Source organism: Etheostoma spectabile, chromosome 19, assembly GCF_008692095.1.
Source record: "Etheostoma spectabile isolate EspeVRDwgs_2016 chromosome 19, UIUC_Espe_1.0, whole genome shotgun sequence".
NCBI lineage: Eukaryota > Metazoa > Chordata > Actinopteri > Perciformes > Percidae > Etheostoma > Etheostoma spectabile.
The window spans coordinates 5,280,694-5,300,485 of NC_045751.1; the positions used below are offsets into that span (position 1 = coordinate 5,280,694).

General features: G+C 41.7%; 1 protein-coding gene across 2 annotated transcripts in view; it reads right to left on the minus strand.

The window, feature by feature from the left end:
* Positions 1-4,689: 4,689 nt before the first annotated feature.
* Positions 4,690-19,792, minus strand: part of wrap53 (WD repeat containing, antisense to TP53) — a 17,601-nt gene continuing 2,498 nt past the window's right edge. For both annotated transcript variants that reach the window (XM_032544637.1, XM_032544636.1), the window contains exons 4-11: positions 16,630-16,725; positions 16,146-16,254; positions 13,840-13,928; positions 10,389-10,612; positions 8,322-8,533; positions 7,336-7,439; positions 6,960-7,103; positions 4,690-6,255 (exon numbers count right to left, since the gene is read on the minus strand). In XM_032544637.1, the coding sequence (XP_032400528.1) occupies positions 6,024-6,255; positions 6,960-7,103; positions 7,336-7,439; positions 8,322-8,533; positions 10,389-10,612; positions 13,840-13,928; positions 16,146-16,254; positions 16,630-16,725 (1,210 nt within the window). In that variant the 3' untranslated portion in view covers positions 4,690-6,023. The remainder of the gene's footprint in view (positions 6,256-6,959; positions 7,104-7,335; positions 7,440-8,321; positions 8,534-10,388; positions 10,613-13,839; positions 13,929-16,145; positions 16,255-16,629; positions 16,726-19,792) is intronic.

The following is a 19,792-nucleotide window of genomic DNA, read 5'->3' on the forward strand; positions in this document are numbered from 1 at the left end:
ATTAACGACGCTAATGTGTCAATAAGCAAGTCAGTTAACAAGTGTAGTTATCATACTTTAGCATGCTAAAATTTGCGCAAAACACAAATGGCTACAGTTGAGGGTCATGAGAATGTCATTAGTTGTGCAGGTGCACCTGATGATGGCACTCAATGAAAAGTTAAAAATGGTTACAACACATACTGAGGATATCATGACTGTCAGTACTTAAATGCAGGGTAGAAAAAGGATCGCCAAAGTCAGTAGGATTAATCCTCCGGGCATCTCAAATGTCTGAACAAAATGTCATGCTAGAAAATGAGTGAAAAAACGGCATTGCTAATTTGACTTAAGTACAGAAGTATCAACAGCATAATGGACTCAAAGTATCAAAATTATGCACTCATTAGGCATCAAAATGTCTCAGTCAGTGTCATTTTATTACTGATGCATCACTTTATAAAAAGGGATTTTATTTTGTAGCTGGTCGAGTTGAAGACAATTTGGGTAGTTTGATCTAGAAAAGTAGCAGTCAAGCAAATGCAGTGCAGTAAAGAAGTACATTATTTCCCTCTGAAATGGAAATACTCAAAGTATGAATAACTCAACCTTTGAGTAGATGCACTTTACTTTCCACCACTTTAGACGACTAAAAGTCAGGATGCCGCATCTATAGCGACCATTATTTTTCTACTCTCTCTACCTAGTCCCTCAACTTTATGAAAGTGCAATACTAACTGGGTTCCTCACCGCATGCTGCTCTGAATGTGGTCAAACAGGTTATAAACCTGCCTCACGCTGGAGATTTCAGAAACCAACGCTGGCAGATAATCCTTTCACCTTTCTGTGTTGGAAGTAGGCCGTGACCAGGATGACTATTATACAGACAGTGGCCACTTCACTTCTTGTAGCTACCGCTGTGTAGTAGCATGTAGAGCCCACTCTTGCCCCCAGCACAACCTGGGAAGCATGGATTCAACAAGGCACTGAAATGTTAAACTATCGGAGTTTCATGATTCAAATTTGTTATAAAAGGTCCCATGACATGGTGCTCTTTGGATGCTTTTATATAGAGATTCCAGATTGGCCCATGTGAGCTTTCAGGTTCACACCTATCGCCATTTCTAGCCACTGGGGTACCATAGGCAGGCTGCAGGAACTCATATTAAAGTTAAAAAACCTCATAAAGTGGAAGTTTTATGTGCAGCAGGTTGGCTCAGTGGGTAGAGCAGGCGCACACATACCTTGAGGTTAATTTCTCAATGCAGAGGTCCAGGGTTCAAATTCTCCCTGTGACGATTTCCTGCATGTCTTGCCCCTCTCTCGCATCGCTGTCCTCTCAAATAAAAAGGATTAAAAGCCTAATAATCTAAAAAAAGTTATATTTTCAATCCATGGGCCCTTTAATGTTGCATCTTGGCTCCAAATCTTGTCCCACTGCGGCCCAGATGTAGTCAAGCTGAGACAAAAGCTGGGTGATATGGAGAAAATAAAATACAATAATTTTTGACCAAATATATTGATATTGTTGGGTTGACTATTGATGCTTTCAAAAAAACAGTTACACAATGAGATGTGTTAAATAATGATCATTAGTGTGGATATAATGATTAAGTGGGTAAAGGCAGATATGTGTAGGGTGGCCTGAAGCCTTTACACATAGCGTTTTGTAGTGCACACAATATTAAGCTTTTCAAATAATAGTTGGTATATTCATATTTATGCATGTTTTAATGCAAAAATGTGGCACACTAAGCCTATCATCAATGTTGTCTACATTTAAAAAATGAAATTTACTATGTTGGATTTTTTTTTTAACCAGGGCAGCAGTTTCCAGATTACATTGTGTGCTTACATAACTGCAAAAGAGTTTTCCAATGTTTTCTCAGTTAGCCTTTTAAAATGATATCAGATTAATAAACAGACTGTGCCTTTGGAACATTGAATGAATGGTTGGTGATAATGGGTAATGTAGATATTGCATTAAAGATCAGCCACCCACTCAGATCAGCTGGTATTCTGTCTATAACGGAGTGGAATGGAAACTTGTAAGTGACCCCAAACTTTTGACCGGTAGTGTATATTGCAAAATTACGACATCCAAAATTGAAGACAATATCTAGCCTCATATTGATATAGTCCCCAACCCAAGGCTGCCATATCTCTTTGCATGATACACTTCATTTACGCGTTTCCTAAAAGCTTGAGCTATACTGAATAAAGCGGCGGCGATGTCCATAGAGAACATGACCTATTAGGTCTCAAGTAAACTGGATGTGACAACTCTACTCTACTGGTGTACGTCAGAGGGAAGCCCTGTGCTAAGCGCCATGCCCAACACATTCAAAGTCTCTGGGAGATAAGAGCAGTCCCTTTGACATTTTGAGAAATGCCATGTATGACAACCTCTAAAAGCTACAGTAAATCTGTTCCCTCCGTGTCATGTTCTAAAAAGCCTTTTCATTTCAAAAGGCAGCATGACAAACCAGAGTGCGGTCTAGACATTTTAGCATCTCAGGCTTCAGAGCTGTGTTCCTCTTTTCCTCCATGCTAATTAGCCGGGGTCACGCTGCAGAGTGTTTGCTTGAGTGCTTCGCTGTGGGATTAAGAGATTCAACAAGCAGAACAGCCATTTGAATAATTGTTTTCAAATGTCTTTCTTAATATCAAGATCCCATTACTTACTATTCTGCACACTCTGGCGATGAGCGCTGGGACTTTTAAGTTTGTGTGCGCACGCCTGTCTAATGGAAGGCACTTATGCAAGGCCACGGAGACTCGCTCAGGATGCGACGTAAATGGAAGCACAGAACACAGGAACACAGAACACTTGATGTGGATTGGCTCATTAACTGCACAAGTGGAAAGACTACACTGCAGCCACCTAGGGATGAAGATAATGGCCTTGCTGGCATCTGTGTGACAGCACTAAGGGTTGGCTGACACGGCTTTCTAGGCACTTTCTATACAAACATAGAGACGCATGTTTATAAAAATTAATGACAGTTGGTCAATGTAACCTCTGGAATTTCATTAATGGCAAGGTGGACTTGGCTTATAATGAATTATTAGACAACGGGACCACAAACCAGTGCACTCAATGTTGAAATCAATATCTATCATAATTATGCTATTATTGTGGTTTTAGCCTTAGGGGACATTTTTGGACCATCAGAATGCAAGCCTAATTTAATATTAGGAATAGTTGTACATTTCAGAGCTAAACAGCTGTGCTGCTGTCATGTTTTGGCATGAGATTCGATCAAAATTCATGTAAAAATAAATAAATAAATAAAATAAAAAGTGAACTAAAGATCAAGCCAAAAAAATGAACAGATTAGCCTTGGCAAGGAATGGGATTACAGCTGTCCAGCACTGACTGGACGGATGCCCAGATTTTAAATCGGGACAACATACCTTTTCCACACATTTTTCTTATTAATCTACACCACGTATCACCAACATGAGCAAAATGTTTTCACCCAATTATAAAAGCAAAAGGATTTTTCAGAGCCCTATTAAAGCTGCATTGATCAATTGATTTTTTTTTGGCCACAAGCTGTAAACCCAACAATGACATGGCCTAATAAAGTTGATATGCCAAACGTATTCGCAAAGTGGCCTAGTCGCACACCCAGCAGATACAGAGCGACATTAGCATTTATTTGGAGACACATTGGACATTGCATTTTGCATTTACAGTATATCTGCCAAACTTCAAATCAACATTAACTCTTGTTTTAGCTGTTTGCTCTCCACAAAGTCTAGGGAGGAAATACAGCATCTTTTTAACTGCTAAACGCATCACTATGTCAACCAACTAATTGCTTATTTTGCCTAACTTAGATTGGGGAGAGGGAAAAAAAAAAGTTGTGGGTTATAAAACAAAAACAATGAGGGAAGCGGCTACATATGGAGTTTGTCACAACCTGCCACCCTTTCACATAGTAATTGTATCCCTTGTTAATATTTAATTAGAGCCGCTTTAAAACTCAGATACAGTAACAGCCTACTGTGTTTTATCCAGACCCCTTGCTCTGACACTCTGAATTGAGCTATACGTACATCCTGTTTTCTCTGACCATCACTGAATCAAGACAGGATTCTTTAACTAACTGGCCAGTCCTGTTAACTAGGCATGGTGTACAAAACATGACCGAATGTAAACATTAAGCCCAAGGAGGTGCAAATAGATAGACTTGATTCACAGTGCCAGAGTCTTTGTGCCCCCCCCCCCGGTACCGTTGAGATTAAGATGAGTCCATCAGACAAACATGTAGCAATCACTGAACCTTTGGATTAGTTATTACACCTGTTAGGCTTTTTTTTTTTAAGTATCTTTCTCTGGCCCCAATTTTCCTTCTTGTCGTCTTTCTACCTACTTTCCTCACTCAAGGGGGAGACGGTTGCTAAGCAACATGCACAACACAACAGTGCAGCTCTCCAACTTGGCTCTCTGCTCGGTGTGCCCCTGTGGTTTCAGACAATCAAACACATGAGTGTGCGCGCGTAATCATACAGAATGTGTGTGGGAAAGGTGAAAGCTATGAATAGTTTCAATCTCGTAAGCGAAAGCCAAAAGTCCCTTTAGCTTCTGAGAGCTGCCTCTTGACTCGAGTATATCATCTTGCATTCATAGGGGATTTATTACAGGGCATCTGACTCTGAACTGCCTTAAATAGAAAGGACAAAAACGAATTAGACTGAACATGTGAAGAGATATGCTTTTAATTCACTGCAGCTTGACTAAAATACGTAGAAAGCCACCTGTCGCAGACACAGCCATCTATCTAGAGACTATGTCACAGCATCAAGGCCTGCATGGTTCTCTAATGCTTCCTGGTAGAAAAAATTGTGTAGTATTGTTAAATAGTAGGTACACAATCGTATCTACTATTGCTTGGCAACAAATTTGAGTCCCAAGAAGTGAAACTTGGGTCAGCAGAGGCTTCAAAATGGATAAAGTCCTCAGTGTCTAAAGATACAAGGCTTTGGTTGGAGCTGTGCTTCCTCTGATCTACCTGCAAAGAAACCCTAAAGCAAAGCACACCCCACTGATGGCAACATTAAGCAGATCACTGCAGTACATTATTAATGCAATTTTACAAACACAGTGGGTTTTGTGCTGCCACATTGTCACCACTCAACACAGTTATAAATGCAAGCCGAGCATAATCTGTAGAAAAATAATAGACATCACTCATTTTCCAGGTGCACCCACGACCCAAAGACTTTCACAGAATGTTACGAGGTTACATTTTTCGGACTAGCTGCTTACAGAGTATACATTCGGAAAAACTTTGAATAATCACCGTGGCTTTACAAAAATATACATTTGTGAGCACGCACAGAGTGACACAACACTTGGTTGTTTAAAAAAGAAGGTAAACAGGAGATCCCATCAGTTTACAAAAGCAAAAGCTCAAGAACAAATGGCACTTACTGTAACTACAGTAGTTAGGAATCTCCGGGGCAGTATTATAGACACAGACACAGACACACACACAGACACACACAGACACACACACACACACACACACACACACACACACAACTCGGATCTGAGGCGAGATCAGTAGACAGACACTGGGCTGCTTCAGACCAGTCAAGGCCTTCAATTTAACTAAAAAAAAAAAAATCCAATAAAAGTTTCCTATTTAATCTTATCTGGTTGAAAACAAATCTTCTACTAATTAAATAACAAAATTGAGAAATGTCAGGTCTCAATCCAATCCTTATGCTAACACAATCCACATCTTGTCAGAGACATCTGTACTAAACTGATGTGCAATGTTTTATAATTCATTCATTTTAACATAACAGGTGAAATACTGCATCAGTAAATATGGTAAACTTGCAGGCAATATGTTGAGAATCTATTTCAGGGAATTGATTTAGGCTGTAAAGGTTTAAGGTAACAATGAAAAATGAATAAATAAAATGATCCAGAACATACTTTCCCACCTGCTCATGCCAAAAAGATTCATAATTCGCTTTATCCATACCAAACATTCCCAGAATAAATATCACATGGCAGGTGTAACTCAATTTGTGTCAGCAGGCTGAACTAACGGAGGCTCTGGGTCCCCCTCGGGGGCAGGGCCGAGGGGCCCGGCCCACCACAGGCTCAGAGCGTTGTCTTGCCGGACCTCCGGAGGGGACATCACAGCTTCGCCTCCCTCGCCCTCAGAGGCAGAGTCGCCCTCACTCTCGCCGGGCCACGGGAACTGACGCTGCCCGCTGGATGTGGCCAGCAGTGGCATGAAGGGATGAATACTGGGGAAGAGAAAGGATGGAGGAAGAGGGAGAAAATGGAGGGATATGACAATGACGGCGTGCAAAGAGAACCAATATGTCTGGTAGTTTGCACTGCAGCGCTAATATATATAATTTATTTATTTATTTTTTATTTATTTATTTAATCAGGAAATCCCATTGAGATCAAGATGTCATTAAGTGAGATCTAAGTACAACATGAAAAATTTTACCAAAAATACAATCAAATGAAAATTAAAAAGATTGAAAGTGCAATAAAGCAGCGTGCAGCCATAATTGGAAAAATGTATAAATTTACTTCATCTCTCTATATCTCTCTCTCCTTTTTTTAAGATTATTTTTTGGGGGCATTTTAGGCCTTTAATGACAGGACAGCTTAAGAAGTGAAAGGGGAGAGAGATGGGGAATGACATGCAACAAAGGGCCGCAGGTTGGCGTTAAACACGGGCTGCTGTGTCGAGGTGTAACCTCTATATATGGGCACCCGTTTTACCAACTGAGCTATCTGGGTGCCCTGTATTTGACTTCTGACAAGACATCCCATGATCTGGACAATTGAGAAGCTTCTGTTTCTGTTAATGCTATAGGGATCTTTTAACCCTTTTACTTTATGGCAAGTACAAAAACAAAGAGCAAGCATTTGGTGCAAAAAGGTATGTGTCAGCCAATGGGATGGGTTAGCTTTTTACTTTTAGCCTTCATACCTGACGCCGTTGGTGCAGTCCCAATGGGCCTGGAACCTGAGCTGAGGCTGCAGTAGCTCCTCATTGCCATCAGGAGGAGCTGTCAGGGTGTCCCAAACTGATACCACTCCCTCTGTGTTGCCGCTCAGCAGGTACCTGCCTGACCTATACAGAAACAAACAAAAACATCCGTACACAATCATCGTAACGCTAACTACCAGCAGGTCACAGGTGATTAATCAGCCTCCATACACCTATGGTAAAGTTCAACAAAAGGGTTGGCAGGATGCAGAAAAACTGGATGGGTGACAGTTTGCTCGTATATATGATGTCAGAATCGAGTTCAAGCTCACCTACATATCACTGAGTACAGTTGTAGTTAGAAAAGGAAACTTACAGGTCAAGATCAAAGTAGATGCGTTGGTTAGTGGCCACGTTTCTCTTAAGTGAAAACACAACCTTGCCCGGCTCTCTTAGGTCCCAGCACAGGATTTCTGGATCCTACACACACACACAAACAGGACATACACAGTACACACATGAAATCATGTACACATGACGCTCAGCGGATAAATGCAACAAAAGCACGCTATGACTGACACAGAGACAGAGAGCGAGAGACAACAGATCTTTTGGCTATATTGATAAAATGTATTCCGTAGACACACTGCTGACCTGTATTGTTATATTATCATTAAAAACAAACCAACAAACTATAATTAACTCCATACTTGATGTTGGTTGCACACAGACCTGCAGTGTACAGTAAATCTGTACTCTTGACCCCGTTGCTAAATTGCAGATGAATTAACTGGCAGTGACTTGCATGCTACAGAGTACCTTTGTAGACTGGACCGCTTAAGTAGAGTATATTTAATCTAAACAGGATAACAGGGATGAATAGGGGGCATTGAATCACACAGAAGCAAATGGTTATGGAGTCTCTACATTACAAGTTGCCAATAGAACATTGAGGACAATTTGTGCAATGTCAAACTAGGAGAGGACCCCAGATACTGTCAAGAACCGGAGGGAAATAATCTAATAGGTGGAATTTCAAGCTCCTTTGATGGCAAACCTCTGCAGCACCCTTGTGAACTACAGTGAATCCTTAAGACTCTCTTTAGCGGGAATGTCGTAACGGCTAATCAGATTCATTACATGCTGACTCATGTCATCAAAGACAGGAAAGTAGCACCTAAAAAGCTTTTGTCCAAAAGCTTTGACAATGCTTTAGTGAACCAATATTCCAATGTACCAGTCGTTTGTTACCTGCATAACGCACAAAGCCTACTGATGGTGCGTTTGTGACTGTTCATTTAAACAAAGCAGCACTATTACCCTCAGCTCTCTTGTCTGCATGCTGTGTGCGTGTGTATTGACCTTGCGCCCGCCGGTGTACAGGTAGTTGCCGTCAGGGGAGAAGAGCAGATGGGTGAGGCCTCCGTGGTGGCGGGTCGGCAGCAGAGCCAGCAGGGTGCCGTCTTGGCTGGAGTAGAGGCCAGCGCAGCGGGAGTAAGAGCCACAGGCGTAAACAGATTGGCAGGGGCTGAAGCCAAAGCAGGAGATGATGCCACTTTGGCCCTGCTTCTTCACTGCAGTCAAAACAACACAGTGGCATTTGGCAAGGCGGTCAGCCTTTTTAAAAAGGTTCAAAAGACACAACTCCCAATCACTTCTACTCAAAGTTGACTTTTTGGCAGCTACTGTATTCCCGATGACACATGGTCACATTTGGATCATCTGGTTTTCAATGACGCACGCATGAAGTCACATTTGGATCATCTGGTTCTTTTTATCGGTTTTCCTGTAACATTCCCTCCTTTCCCAATCATCCTCTTTCTCACTCTTTACAAAAACAGCTTTTAAGCACGTTTTCAGCACAAAATAGCAGAACCGAGGGTTTGGCACTCACATAATTTGTCCTTGAGATTAACCATAAATTTCTGCATACTTTGCAGCTATTAATTATCGTGCCGAGCTGATGGAGACAAACAGACAAGAAACCATATACAGCAATGATTTACCACAGCAAGACGTTGAGATGCCAGCCTAGCAGAGTTGAGGTTTAGTCATTACATAAAAAGCCTTATTTCAGCCTCAGAATCATAAAAAAGAACCAAACAAAAATATGTGTTGACATTTTCAAGAATCATTTTGGTGCTTTAGAATACTTTAGCCCGTTAACTACAAGGCAAGGTTCACTTCTTGAGACTTGTTTGAAATGTGACAGAGATAAGGAATTCATCACAGTTAACATAATTTTCCTGTATTTTTATTTTGTCAGAAACACACAATAAAAACTCTTTTTGATTTGTTCAAGGAGACTTCAGCCTGTTGGATGTTACAGCCAGCGACAGAGCACTCAGTCCCTGCTTTTAAATTGGAATACACATCCTTAATTCATAACCAATAGTTATCCATCTTAGTGCACATGAATATCCCACCACTTTCAAAAAGCTTTTATCTCAATACATAATGTGAGAGCAAGGAATAGATCAAGTTTGTAACAGAAATCAGAATTAACATGTCTGGTAGATTAGACCCTTGTACTGTAAGGTAGGGCTGGGTATTGGCATTGATCATACGACTCACGTTTGATACTTTGTGTCACGATTACATCAAAGGAAATCAATATTCGTACACGGAGGTGACTGAAATACCCAGAGAATTCATAACAGTACCTTGTAGGGCTGCACAACATGAGGATTATATCTAATTGAGATTGTTTTGACTGATATTGCGACATGATTCACCATACTAGGGAGTGAATCATATCGCAATATCATTCTCATTAAATATTAATTAAATTCAAGTAGGACATTTGTAGGCCAGGACATCTCCGCAGTATCACGATACTTCATTCAGAATGGTTTGACACATATTTTGCCTTTAACAAATATTGCCCCCCTGCGATTTGGATTTTGCACATCCGTATTGTGTTAGTGTGAAACTTGCGATTAATTGTGCCGCCCTAGCACCTAATATTTGTGTATATAACATTATGTGCATTATTGATATGGTGTAGAACAATGCAACACCAAAACATACTTCATTGTTGTTGTTTTTTAAAGCAAAGAATACACCATGATGATGTAATAAAGAAAAAAATAGCACTGCCACGCATAATGTCAATGCGTTCTGGTTCGGGACTGGCTGAGTTCTGATCATCTGGTCAAGCGGAGAATACAAAAAATGACACTAGGCTGACTCGGAAAATGCAATTTGCTCTTTTTTTACACTTGTTAAACAACGTCGTTAACAACTATTGATAGAATTTTCTAAATCAATATTGAAAAGCAAAACTTACAATACATTGATTCATTCGTTCGTACTGTAAAGTTGTACATGATTTGTAGTTATTTAGCTAATCATATTCAGCTAATCATGCAGAAATCCCCAGCATGTTGATTTAAGATGAAAAGTGTGTGAGAGCAGCTGATAACTGACCTACGGTAGGCCGCTCCTCACAGTCTCTTCCAGGCCGCTCGGTGTAGAAGACCCTGACAGTTTTGTCGAAGCCGCAGTAGAGCTGCGTTCCATCGGGCGAGAAGCAGAGGGAGTGGGCTGCTGTCAGCTCATCTAGGTGATTGTAGGGCCGAAAACTGGCTCGCACTTCCCCGTAAAAGGCATCCCACACGTGGACTGGGTTGTCACGGCTGCTACTGGCTAGACTAAGGAAGAGGAGCGAGAGGGCAGACAAAAAGATTGGCAAAGAGTGAGTTAATAAGACATGGGACTGAAAGAGAGGGAATAGAGAGTGAATGATGCAAGAACATACGTAAGCAGTGAATTAACATCCCAATTTTTGGATACTCCTGTGTGACTCACATACTTGACAAAAGTACTGAGTTTCTCTAATTTTATTAACATTATTCTAAAACGTGCAAAAAAAAAGAAAAGAAAAAAAAGTGGATTCAGAACGTAGCGTCATTGAAATAATACATACAAATATTGCTGTATGCAATTCTGGCTGCTAGTATTGAAATTACATTTCAATAACAAAGACATTTAAAAATATATAAGATGGGCATTTTTACAATGTTTTGATGATTATCTATCCATCCATCCATCCATCCATCCATCCATCCATCGTTGGATTGGGCATTAAACAGGCTTTACACTGACAGCTCGCTAGTACAAATGTGATGTCCAATTGGGTCCATGTGTGAATAGAGCAGCTCATTGTCTGGAGAATACACACTGAGTAAGTGGCGTGTTGATGACGTTTCTATCATGCGACTGGTCCGAAAGTGGAAGAATTTTACATCCAAGGGTAAAAAAAAAATAGGGTGATTTACGCAAAGAAGCCGTGAAAAATGTCCAACTGGAGACACGACGAGATTCAGACACTTGCGTCGGTAAGGGCAGACACTGATACAGCATAGTATTGCTATATTTTCAGTGGCAATACTGTATCGATACACAGGCGCCAAGTATGGATCTTTTATTTTATATACTATGTTGGTCAGTTTGTGCGCTTGACAATCCTATTTTGCAGCCATAGAAGTCAAGCGATTTGAACAAACAGAGAAATAGAAACAGATGTTGACAAAGTTTCCTTTTGGGGACGTCATTTGAAATTGGGAAAAAGGTTATAAATTGCAATATATTACAGAATATTGCAATATGTTTAAAATTGCAATAATATTGTATTGTGCCATAAGTATCCTGATGATATAGTATTGGGAGGCGTCTGGTGATTCCCACCCCTACTACATGACCGCGGTGTGGTCTGTGATTTGTCCTGCCTCCTGCACGCTACACCAGGCCCCACTACTCTTATTGCCAGTTAAGGGAGAACGCGTATGTTAGCTTACATGCGAGGAAGTTACAGGAGTTGTAACTGCATCTCATGGCATGCATACCAGATTTAAATTAAATACACCGCCAAGATTCTTTTAAAATATACATTAGGCATGACCACAAATGTCTTGTTGGATTTCTTTTGTTTCTAACCTGTTCTGCATCACATCCACCTGAATGTATTAATGCATCAAAACAAATACGCAGCATTGTGCTATGCCTCATTAAAGAGACAAGACCACAGCACAATATTCCTTTGGATACAAATCAGGGCCAAAGACTGAGCCATGCCTTTTTAACTCTAATTACTGGCACTGAACAAACGCCGAAACATCACTGCGGCTCAATTAGACAAAGGAAATTAGCCCTTACCACTGCTGCCGTGTTCGGTTATGGTCCCTCTGAGCCGCAGCTTTATTCCAGAGCAGGGAAATGCCCAATTATAATGCTAGACTGCTGCTAGCTTGGAGCAATGCCTAGAACTCAGTGCAACTTAACCGAGCCATAACAGGGGCCCTTACTCCCTCTCTACAGGAGGGGCATCAACAACACACGGCTTTTGGCAGACAGAAGTTCAAGGAGCGCAGGGGGAGGAATGAGAAACAAAATGAGAGCTGTGAAAAGAAGAGGGGAAGGAGGGAGGCTAAAGACAAAACGGGCACTAGAAAAACAGGTTTGCCATGAATGCATTTAATAATTACAACCATAACCTTTCATCCGCTTGCCTTGGCCCTTAACAATCTACCTGAGCTTGTCCGACCAGCTGTGTTTGCCCTGCACGAGCTCCCCTATGATATATAGCATTGATCTGAGGAAGATGAAGAATACCTGCTGTCAGCTCTTCCTCATGACAGTCAGGTCTTTGTACGGCTTTGGCAGAGCCACGCTGGCCTCTCAAGTGCTTCTATGTCCACAAAGGCGTTTGTTGATCATCGCGTTGTTTACACAACTCTCATCTTTGGGGCATACAGCTCCTGACCCCCACCCCCTTCCCTTTACACAGTGAAGGCTGTCTGGTGCCAATGCTGGGCCTTGATCAGAGGGATCTTTCAGAGGGTGGAGGTGGGAACTGGAGGATGATGGGAGCTGGGGGAGGAGCGGTACACGCAGTGAAAACTGTTGGCAACTTGACCTCAGCTCGTTAGCACGGCCCTGCCTCTCTTGCCACAGATGATATGCAATCCCCGCGGTGATGGCTGAGTGTTACTGATGTTGGCTCTGTTTAACAGCGCAAGCACAGACAGTCATGTCACAATAACCACATTTGAAAAGCCTGCTAGAGTGCTGGCTGTACACATACACAGCACCAAAAAGAAAGAAAGAATGAGACGAAAAGAGAAGCTCCAAGTCAGAGAATCACGAGGCCCTTTAGGTGTTGTGTGTACCCAGGAGAGCTGTTAGTGGACTGAAACGTGCTGAAAAACACTGTGGGCCTCAAACAGATGAGCGAATTGCGGCAGAGGCAGACAAGACGAAGGCCAACGCTTCACTCATGACAAGAGACATCGGAAAGCTTTTACAGCCATCTCCACACTGCCACCGCAAACACTACAGGGATCAGAGAATGAGTCACAGGCATGAAACTATATCCTCGATATTAGGAAAGTCAATTTGACACACACACACACACACACACTAACAACATAGTGCCTTTTCTGTGTATACATCCTTCACAGTCTGGCAGGCTGAACTTTAAATGTCTCATTTAAGCGCTGAGGCTCAGGGCATAGTCTGGCATCAAGATCAGATCAACTCTAGTCTCGCATTCCCAGACCTTCTTCCAGAGCGCTGCTGAGGAGGGTCTGGCTAGTCCACACAACATTTTCTGGTATAGGTAAAAAAACGTGCTCTGGTTTATTGGCATTTCTTTAAACCAATCACTATCATCTTGGGAGGCGCTAGACCCGGACGCCGGTACAGTGCCGCTATAAAATAACCTCAGAAAATAACTTGTTTGGGTGAAACATTTGCTTGAAGGTGTTTAGAATGCCGACACAAAGAAAGTAGAAGGTGAGGGACATCCAACCTCCGACGGCACCAGAACAATCCTGTAAATTTAACATTGTCGATATAGACTAGATCGAGTCTAACTCACAAGCATGTGTCTGCGTCCAGAGAGCTCATCTTGGGGTACCAGCAGTAGTCATAGATGGTGTCTCCCTCTGCCATCCTCAGCACTGGACTCTGCCACAGAATGAGAGAAAGGAGACGGTCAGGAACTTGAAGACTGAACACAGAGTAAAAACAAGTTGTAATGACAGATGGGATCTGAATAAGTGGCAACAAGGGACATGTCACACTGGCACAGAATAGAGCAATAAAAGCTCAATTTTCTACCCTCTTGACAAGCGGTGAAAGATCTCTGTAATGGAGGAACATGGATTATATTTCAATTATTTTTGTTCAGTGATCCCAATCTACCAGCCTGTAATACAATTGAGAGATTGGCTCGCCACTTGATACTTCCCCAAACCTAAAAGGACAGAATGTCTATTCTATTATAACGGTTAAATCTCCAGTAATACATTTTCTCAAGCTGCTGCCTTTATTTGATTGACATGTTTTTTACTAAGCTGAGTAACAACTTACTGTAGATGCAGAAACAACCACAATATACTGACAGTCTTTGTATAAAAGGTCAGATAACGCACAACAGGCTGATGACCTTTACTGGAAATATCTCACAGTTTAGACTTGAGACAATTAAGAATTTACCTGCCATCAGAAACACTCACACACTCCGTTGGTACAGCAACAAGGGCAATCAGGGTTCAGTGTCTCGCCCCAGTACACTTCGACAATGCACTGAACCACCAACCTTTCCAATTGGCAGGCGACCACTCTACAACTGAGCCACAGCCGGCCCAGGCGTGTTATCTGCAGGTTTGGTCAATCTGAACTAAGCCTAAAGGCGCTGACACACTAACCCGCATATCGTCTGTAGGGCAGTCTGGCGCAGTCGGTGACTCGAGTCTGTTCGGTGAGTTCCGTGCCAGGCGGCGGAGCCTTTGGCTTTCATTACGGTCGATTTGACTTGTTGAATGGGCCAGAGGGGCAGTCGGACTCAATGACCAATCTGATTGTATTTTCTTCCATTCAGCGAGTAATGACAACAACGGTCCTTCTTGACAACTATCATCACTCTCTGATGAAAACAATGACTGACAACAGCGTGCTCTCTGTTTACTCGGTCTAGAGAGATGTTCTGTCATTTTCGGTTTTCATGAATAGTTAGTGCCACCTGCTGTTATGGAGATGTATTACGACTCACACACGCGCAAAACATATGCTGAAGTCGGTGAACACGGTGTGTTCCGAGGCACTTTGACCTCAGGGAGCCAACTGATCAGTCTAACTGCCTGTTCTGCTGACAGTCGGCTGTCGGGTTGGTGTGCCAAAGTCACACAAAGGACTCTGGTGGCTTAAAAGACATCGATATAACGGCTTCAGTTCCCCCATGAGAAAGGGCTTTCTCATGGAAAGGTAAAGTGGTGCACACTTAAACAGGCTTTCTGCAGGTTTCACCAAGTCAGATTTAAGACTTTTCCATTATGAATGAAATTTAAGACCTTCATCACAACATCAGCTAAGCCCTACATTTCTTTAGTATGAATCATCACTAAGTATCACTAAACTTTTACTTCCCCATCGCTGAAGAATAAAATCCGTTTTATGTCTGTGGTACAAGCCGAAAGAGACTCGCGCCAATAACACGAAAGCTGAAGGGCTGCAATATAAGTTGCATGTTGGTCTCATTTGTAGTTGTAATACAGTGAAATTATATTTGGACCAGCGTAAGAACTACAACAATAGCATTAGAGATAGTTTTACACAGACGTAGAAATATTAAGACCTGTTTTAAATTATTTAAGACCCTAGAAGAGAATACTTGAGCAAATTTTTAAGGCCTACAATTGTGATTTTAAAATTTTAGACATAAGACCCTGCGGAAATCCTGTTAAACTACTATTGATGTTTTTACATGGCCCTTTTTTAATTTGTCTAAAATATGTTGCTGTCCCCGTCCACAGCAGTACATTGCTCAGCTTCAGTACTCCTGCCTGCTTCTCCAAAGTGGGGGCGTGCCGACCCACATCTACTGTAGGTAATACACTGACTGACTATGGATAAGTACCTCAGAAAACCCCGCTTCAAAAAATCTTAACTATTCCTTTAAGGTTTCCCGAACATTGGAAGGATTCTATCAGTCGGTTACTACCTCTAACTGCTACACAAACATTTGGGGAATGAGTCAAAAGCATAAAACAATATCCTCGATATTCAGCTACAAGATTCAACAGATATAAGACAGCCTCAGGCATGCAGAAAATCTTACTCACACACACAGAAAAACGCAGTGTCAAACTCTGACCCATGATGGTAAGCTATCTGTGTGCTCACCATTTCAGGAAGCATGTCCCAGTTGTAGCTGTAAATCTCTGGAGGAAGATTGTACAACCGGAGCACATTGTCTGCACTGTTGGTCAGGATACAGGAACCATCCGGGGCCCTGGTTTAGAAAAGGGAGGAGGAGGGTAAAAAAAGATGATTATGTATTAACAGTAGTGAATTGACAACATGTACACAGGTTGGTTTTATGCTATGGTATGCATCCACAGTACATAGGCAGTTTGGACTAAAGGTGCCATGGTATATATTTCAAAACACAACTGTAATCGATTGAGAAATGTAATTGATTTATTTTGACTATGAGATAATTATTGTGTTACTAGTTGCCTCACTTATGCCAAATGTAACGTCAGCGCCAATGAAAGTCCTTTTCCGAGCTTCATTTGCACAGAAAGAAAATCATATTATACTTAGCACCTCCAAAAGCTTATCCACATGGTAAATTATGCAACATGTTCATTCTAGAAGAGATTACCATTTGCAGCCTTTGAGGTAATTCTCTGGAATGTTGGAGTACTCGGTCCAGGAACCAGTCAGCATCTGTGGATTCTGGGTAAAATCTAGGCCAAGGCTGTAAGCAAGATAGAGAGAAGGACAATTCTTCGGTTAAATCATGTTAAAAGACGGGAATGGGATCATCACATAAACTGAAAGACTAAACTTGCCATTATACTAACGCTGAGGGCATAATGTTACCAGATTGAATGCAAACACAATCCCAACATGTAGTTCTGCCTAGAATGTGTTTGATAAAGTTTAATACCATCCAGTACATATTCCTAGCCTGGGACAAAACTGTTGCTGTGCACAAACCACAGAGTCAACTTGCACAAAGCCTAACAGAAAGACTTAGACAGTATCTATGTTTCCATCTACAAGTTTTTATCCAAATTAAGTAATAGCGAATGAAAAATGCCTAATGGAAACAGTAAAATTTGATGGAATTTCATGAATATAGACTCAAAGGAAATACGTTCGGTCTCATCTGATTTTATCTTGACTGATATATAGCTTATGCGATAAATGCTGATGGAAACGTTATTCGCCGAATAAATAATAAAGTACGATTAGGTTTTAAGTCATTTTATGGTTGCAACCCGCCACAAAACGAAGAAGTAGTTTTAGTTCATTTCCGCTCTGTTTCCACACATGGAGGGTGTCAAAGACAGATGTAAGTGGACAAACGAGGAGACGAGACGAGACTTTTTGAATTTATTTTATCAGTAACTCCCGAGGGAAATGGCCGACAAAGGTTAGGACATGCCGTGGGAGGTCCTCCGGAGTAGATGGAAGGCGCTGAAACAGTGAGACATGTCTCAAAAAAATTAAAGCCCAGTTGCCTCTGTATCATCATAGAATGTGTTGATAGCGTAGTCGTTTTCTTATTAAAGCTTGATATGTCGCTATCAGCTGGCACATAAGCACTACAACTTGTGCAATACTTATGTGTTGGTATACGGCGCGATCCATTTTGTCTAGAAAAACCTGAATGTTTGCTTGAATGTTGTGCAATTTAGTGCGAAAATGAATGGAAACACCTTATGTCTCAAATTTGATATACCAATTTGATTGCAAACCAGCATGTGACGTCATTACACACAGGGTTTTATTTTATTTAAAGCCGTTGGATGGAAACACTTTCACCAGCTTCATTTGCGTTAGTTTTTTACTGAACTTCGGATAAATTTCATTGACAAGTGGATGGAAACTTAGCTGGTGTCACCACACAGTGGAGTGGATTTCTTTTATGATCAACTTTTTATTTATTTTTATAAATTTAACAAACAAACCATGACAAGTAATTACAAAACAATACAAGGGAGAATGAGTGCCTGGGCTCACACCTCTACAGGTTCATTCCATCCTCTTTCCTCCACGTCCAAATCTTTCCACTGTGAAGATTGACGGTGTTTAATATTTAATCAGTTAAAGCTATGGTGCACTTTCTGCCCAACTTCAAAATCAGAGCTATTGTAAAATCCAGAGGAAGGAGAGCAACATCTAACACTCACAGGCAATTACACATGCTCAAATAGCTGCCTGCGACCGTGTAATTTTCCACAACATTTGGATTGCAATAACTATGGTTGATTGCATCAATGTGAGTCAAACTAATTATTTTAGTAAACTGCTTCGTTGACACTTAGTGATGCCAGGTGATAGACATTTTCTACATTTCTATACACATTAGATTATGGTGCATTAATACCAAAATAGCCTATCTAAATACTTTAAATCCTAACATGTGTAGTCTACATCCACAATGTTCCACTTCGGGATTGATCTGGTGTCGGCCGGATGCCCTTCCGCTTTCTTTGTGTTGGCGTTCCTCGGTGGATTTATGAGGACAACGTTAAGAGCTCCTCAGATCTCTGCAGGGTAAATCCAGACAGCTAGCTAGACTACAGTGGGCAGAACAAGTATTTGATACATTGCTGATTTTGCAGGTTTTCCTATTTACAAAGCATGTAGAGGTCTGTAATTTTTATCATAGGTACACTTCAACTGAGAGGGACAGACTCTAAAACAAAAATCTAGAAAATCACATTGTTAATTAATTTTTTTAAATCATACATTTTATTGCATGACATAAGTATTTAATACATCAGAAAAGCAGAACTTAATATTTGGTACAGAAGCAATTGTTTGCAATTCCAGAAATCATACGTTTCCTGCAGCTCTGACCAGTACCCACACAAAAACACACACACACACACCACACACACCACACACACACACACACACAACCCCACACACACACACACACACACACACCACACACCACACACACACACACACACACACACACACACACACACAACACAACACACACACACACACACACACACACACACACACACACACACACACACACACACACACACACACACACACACCACACCCCCAATCCCAGGTTTCGGCGGTCGCGGGCAATACAGACTCAGCTCCCTCCAAGATTTCTATTGGGTTTAGGTCTGGAGACTGGCTAGACTCCAGGACATTGGAATGCTCTTACGAGCCACTCCTTAGTTGCCCTGGCAGTGTTTCGGTCGTTGTCATGCTGGAAGACCCAGCCACGACCTATCTTTAATGCTCTTACCCATGGCCCCATCCATCCTTCCCTTCCTCAATACGGTGCAGTCCCCCTGTCCCCTTTGCAGAAAAGCATCCCCAAAGAATGATGTTTCCACCTCCATGTTTCACGGTTGGGATGGTGTTCTTGGGGTTGTATCATCCTTCTTCCTCCAAACACAGCGAGTGGAGTTTAGACCAAACAGCTATTTTTGTCTCATCAGACCACATGACCTTCTCCCATTCCTCTTCTGGATCATACAGATGGTCATTGGCAAATTTCAGACTTGAGCAGGGGGACCTTGCATGCGCTGCAGGATTTTAATCCATGACAGCGTAGTGTGGGACTAATGGTGTTCTTTTAGACTGTGGTCCCAGCTCTCTTCAGGTCATTGACCTGGTCCTGCCGTATAGTTCTGGGCTGATCCCTCACCTTCCTCATGATCATTGATGCCTCACAAGGTGAGATCTTGCATGGAGGCCCAGACCAAGGGAGATTGACCGTCATCTTGAACTTCTTCCATTTTCTAATAATTCCGCCAACAGTTGTTGCCTTCTCCCCAAGC